Source organism: Bombyx mandarina, chromosome 16 (genome assembly GCF_030267445.1).
Source record: "Bombyx mandarina strain Sakado chromosome 16, ASM3026744v2".
NCBI lineage: Eukaryota > Metazoa > Arthropoda > Insecta > Lepidoptera > Bombycidae > Bombyx > Bombyx mandarina.
Genome location: NC_143222.1, coordinates 12,440,167 through 12,445,251, shown reverse-complemented (window position 1 = coordinate 12,445,251; position 5,085 = coordinate 12,440,167). Strand labels below are relative to the sequence as shown.

Genomic DNA, 5,085 nt, shown 5'->3' with positions numbered 1-5,085 from the left:
ATGGTGAAAGTGTTCGTTAAGTGTTCTAAGTATTAATACAGTTTTAAATTATTATTATAATTTGGTAGAATTTTTATTTATCTCGAACCCCAGCGCGTAACAATATTAAAATGTCATTATTGTATTAGTTTTATGCAAAAAGAATTACTACGAAGAATGCAACAAATGCATTTACATATTATGTATGTATAGGTTATTATTAGTGACCGCTGGTCGTAACTTAAATGCCGGCGTACTTAAGTCAATTATAACATAACGACATCGTTTACATGCGTTTAATTACATTTCAAGTAGCACTGTTACCAACACTAAAAACATAAAAACAAGTCAATAATTTATTGTCAAATTATTTATGGATGATATCAGTTCCGGATAATGTTATCGTGGTCACAACACTGTTTCGTCTTCGCGACTAGATGTACGTATGTATATACGAGCTTAGCGTATAAATAAAATTGCTGGCGTTGCCTTCAAACAGAATAGTCTCAACATGTCAGTGAGCGCATCAGTATTTGCCGCCTTCGTTTTATTAGTGACGTATATTTACTATTGGTCGACCTGGAAATTCGACTATTGGAAGCGAAAAAATGTGCCATACGCTAAACCTGTGCCGTTCTTTGGGAACTACATGCGATATATCACACTGCAGAGCTACATAGGAGATGTGACGCAGAAGCTGTGCCAGCAGTTCCCTGACAGACCGTACTTCGGATCGTTTTACGGTACGGAACCAGCCCTAGTCTTGCAGAATCCGGAGATCATCAAGCAAGTTTTTACTAAAGACTTCTATTACTTCAACAGCCGCGAAAACAGTGATTACAATCATAAGGAAATAGTTACACAGAACTTGTTCTTCGCAAATGGAGATAAATGGAAGGTAGTGCGGCAGAACCTAACACCGCTGTTCTCATCGTTAAAGATGAAGAATATGTTTTACTTGGTGGAAAAATGCAACCATTCCCTTGAAGACATGCTGGACAAGGAAATCAAAGACTTGCAGATTATCGAGATCCGGTCTGCTATGATAAGGTACACGTTAGACTCTATCTGCTCTAGCGCCTTCGGTATTGAAAGTAATACCTTGAGCGAGGGCGGAGAAAATAGTCCTTTTGCAAACATGGGAAGCATCGTATTTAGTTCTTCAATAGCTCGAGGACTGAAATGGATCAGTCGTTCGATGTGGCCGGGCATATTCTACAAGCTTGGTCTCCAGTGCTTTCCAGCGGAGATTGACGGATTCTTTGAGAGAGTCCTGACTGAGGTGTACGAGAACCGTGGCTACAAGTCGACGAACCGAAACGATTTCGTTGACTTAATTTTGAGTCTGAAACAAAACGATTACCTGACCGGAGATGGCTTGGTTCCCAAAAACGTGGACGCAAAGAAAGTGACGGTCAAGGTTGACGACGCCTTATTGATAGCGCAGTGCGTAGTCTTCTTTGGTGCAGGCTTTGAAACGTCAGCTAGCACTCTCTCGGCAGCCCTATACGAGCTGGCCAAGAACCCAGAAGCCCAAAGGCGCGCTCAAGAGGAAGTTGACGAACTTTTGCTAAAACACAACAACAAGTTAAATTATGATTGTTTAGCGGAATTGCCGTACTTGGAGGCATGTATGAACGAAGCGATGCGTCTGTACCCAGTACTTCCTAATATCACCCGCGAAGCCGTTGCCGACTATACGTTTCCTGATGGTCTGAGGATAGAAAAGGGTATGCGTGTGCATGTCCCGGTGTACGCTATCCACCGTAACCCCGACAACTTTCCTGACCCGGAAGAGTTCCGTCCTGAGAGACATCTAGGAGACACCAAAAACGACATTAAGCAGTTCACGTTCTTCCCGTTCGGAGAAGGGCCCAGGATCTGTATTGGTAAGACTAAATCTATGTTTAGAAATAGAGAGAGAGTATACTTAATTAAATACTGAAACATAATATAATATTGATAAACAGTATCTACAAGTATAATTTGTACAATATTTAGGTGCAACAGACAGTCGTTTTCATTTGGGAATATTCTGAAAAAGATACGGCGGCCATGTTTAAAGATAAATATGTGGTAATATTTTTGCCATAACAATAATGTAAATTTATCAAAATAAACCGTACTGTATCTGGTATTACCTTCATCCCTTCTTGCTAACTCCTTAATTCGTAAAGTAACTGCTTGTGTTAGGGGTCTTTCTATTCTCCTCCTCGCGTCGTTTCCTCACTGCTGAGGGTCGTGACCAACATGTTTCTACAGCATTTTATTCCTTGTAATGTCCCTCCAGCGCCTCCGAATGGGATCTCTAGTGTGGTGCGGTTTTTATCGAACCACCTTGTCGGACTGCGCCCGCGCGGTCTTTTTGCTTCGATCTTCCCTGTTACGAACAGTCTCTCTATCAGACGTTTTCCGAGCAATATTTTCGGAGTTTTGACATTTCGAATACTTAACAGTGTCGTGGTCGCGGTCGCATTAATCGAAGGAAACACTATTTGTTTTCAGGTATGCGCTTCGGGAAAATGCAGACTATCGCTGGGCTGGTTACCTGTTTGAAAAAGTTCAACTTCGAACTGGCGGACGGTATGCCGAGGACGCTAGCTTTTAGATCCACAACGTTGCTTACACAGCCGAGTACAGGATTATTCCTGAAGGCCACACCACGAGACGGCTGGGAGCAACGTGTTTTCGCACGTTAAATCTTCCATCAACTATATATTTATTTTTGGAAATGTTTATATAAAATCACATTACATATTACAAAATAAAGCGATTACATATCAATGACCTTTCGCCGGGCCGTCGCGACCTCTGTAATCTATTTCTTCAATTGTGTTTTTAAACTATTTCTAGACGAAAGTATCATTCATAGAATAAATACGAAAATTGATTTTGTATGATTAAATAATTATCTGTGTATAATCTCGATTTGCAAAGGAGACGGAAAATCGTGGGCCAAAAATGTAATAACTTGGAATGTAGTCTAAAAAATTTGTTATCTGTTAATTTGTTTCAGTCTCATTTATATGGTTTTTATTTTACTTTATTTGTTCTCAAATTATGTTTAATGTGGAATTAACAATTAGTTTCTCCCTACACTTAATATTATTAAAGTGAAATTTTGTGCGTTTGTAAGTCAAACACACGGATTTGGATGAAATTTTGCACAAGAGAGTAATTAGTTTGGATTAGTGCGTAGAATAAGATTTATAATGGTAAATGATAAGACCCGGATAACGCTGAGTATAATTGCTGTTATGACAAAATTGAACAAGAATTCACAAGAATGTAATTACTTCAGGATCAGCAAGGGAGTTTTGTTCGTTTAATAATAAAATTAATGATGCCAGACAAAAAAAATTATCCTCAATGAAATAAGAAATTTTAGAATTTAAAAAAAATATTATAATAACTTGAACTACGTTGAAGACTTTGTCGAACGTTTTTGCGACGTCGAAGAAAAGTTCTCCCGTGTATAACGGTTTCGGTCGGTTAAGCCCTACGAGAATGTGCTCCGTGAGGCGGTGCACCTGTTGTACGCATTAGTGATTGATGATGATTTTTAACTCCGAACGGGGGTACCAATAGCTCCCGCAGCAAGGCCTTACCATCAGGTGGTCTGGCGTGCAGTAGGGCTATGTTGTGGAGATGCTCATGGGGGCTGTTTTCAGCTCGCTCGTACATGTTACGTGCGAGCCTAATCACAAACTCCATGAGCGACTCCACACCTAGGTCCCGGGCGATAACGTAATTTCTGACGTACCGCCCAGCCCCGACGATATTACGGAGGGAAAGGTTCTGCTGGGCCTGCAACCTAGATCGCTGGGTCGGCGACAACAGTTGGTACCAGGCCGCAGCAGCGTATGTGAGGCGGGAGCGGACATATGTCTTGTAAATAGCGAGCTCAATCCTGGTCGGGAGCCCGGACGCTAACATCGGCCGCAGCATGAACTTGGTCGCGCTCGCCGAACCTGAAACCAACGGCTGGCATGCGCCGCCATGCTCAGCGAGCGGTCGATGTCGCACCCGAGATACTGTACCTTCAGCTTAAACTCGATATTCACACCTCGGAGATTGAGTTTCTTGGGGATGACTCTGATACGGACCGGACCGTGGAGGACTCTCCAACGGTCCAGCCACTGGGGCAGTAATTCCAAAAGCCTCTGCAACTTCATTATGGCTGCAGAGGGGACCGGGGAGGACGCGAAGTAGGCAGAGTCGTCAGCGAACAGTGTCAACATCACGTCCTCCTCCCACGCTCGAAGTATAACGAGTCTGTGTCTGAGGGTACCCCTGGGTATGCCGATGTTACAGGCCCAGTCACGTCACTCCCCAAAAGGTGGTCTATGGGTCGAGAGACACGGGGCCGAGTCGCACCACTTCTAGACACGTCACCACCGGTAGACAACCGGTGAACAGGAGACTCTGTGAGGAGGATCTCAGGGCACCACCACTTACCGCTCTGGGAAACTTACACCAATAAAAGAAACTAACAATGGTACAATAATTAGTTGGGCGTCTCATTGAAACGAAGCTATTCTCGAACATTGAGCTTGATAGTAGTTATTTTTACATTAAGTATTAGTACTACAACTTTTGAGCGTAGGACCAAGATGACATACCAGGCAATTTGTAGGACAATGTGGGTGGTAAACTATGCAAATTTTAGGTAACCAATAAAAAAAAAACAGCTGATTAGTAATTATTTTTCATGACCTTGTTTATGATACATGTTGGAGAGGGTGGACTCCCTAACAAAACCTTATATTTTGTAGGACAAATATTTTTTCACGTTATTTAGATAATTATCTTGAAAATTAACAAAGAAAAAATCGGTTAGTAATAACTTTTTAAAATTCGTAAAATCAACATATTTTATCCTTGCTACCCCTAGTAAGTTACCATTTACCAACGTTACTACTGTAAGGAAAAAAGTTGGGCGTCTAGTCAAGCGAGCCTGCGACGAGAAGTGCCTAAGCCCCCCCTCGTCCACTAGTGGACAGGTGGGGGAAGGCCTGTTGGTGAGCCGGTGACAGATGCGGTGGAGTGGGGCCATTGTGCGGTCCTCCGACGTGTCCAATAGCCCCCCTCCCAGGAGTCACCCCG

General features: G+C 42.6%; 1 protein-coding gene across 1 annotated transcript; it reads left to right on the top strand.

Annotated features, from left to right (window-relative positions):
- Nucleotides 1-283: 283 nt before the first annotated feature.
- LOC149501364 (cytochrome P450 6B5-like) lies at nucleotides 284-3,361 on the top strand. The gene is made up of 2 exons (XM_089733784.1): nucleotides 284-1,868; nucleotides 2,485-3,361. Exons 1-2 carry the CDS (start codon nucleotides 491-493, stop codon nucleotides 2,676-2,678), a joined length of 1,572 nt encoding a protein of 523 aa, XP_089589910.1. The 5' UTR covers nucleotides 284-490; the 3' UTR covers nucleotides 2,679-3,361.
- The last annotated feature ends 1,724 nt before the right edge of the window (nucleotides 3,362-5,085 follow it).

Bases quoted from the DNA above. Each gene is read 5' to 3' on its own strand.
- LOC149501364 (XM_089733784.1), top strand. From the start codon at position 491: ATGTCAGTGAGCGCATCAGTATTTGCCGCCTTCGTTTTATTAGTGACG. The intron at 1,869-2,484 runs GTAAGACTAAAT...ATTTGTTTTCAG, and splicing joins AGGGCCCAGGATCTGTATTG to GTATGCGCTTCGGGAAAATG.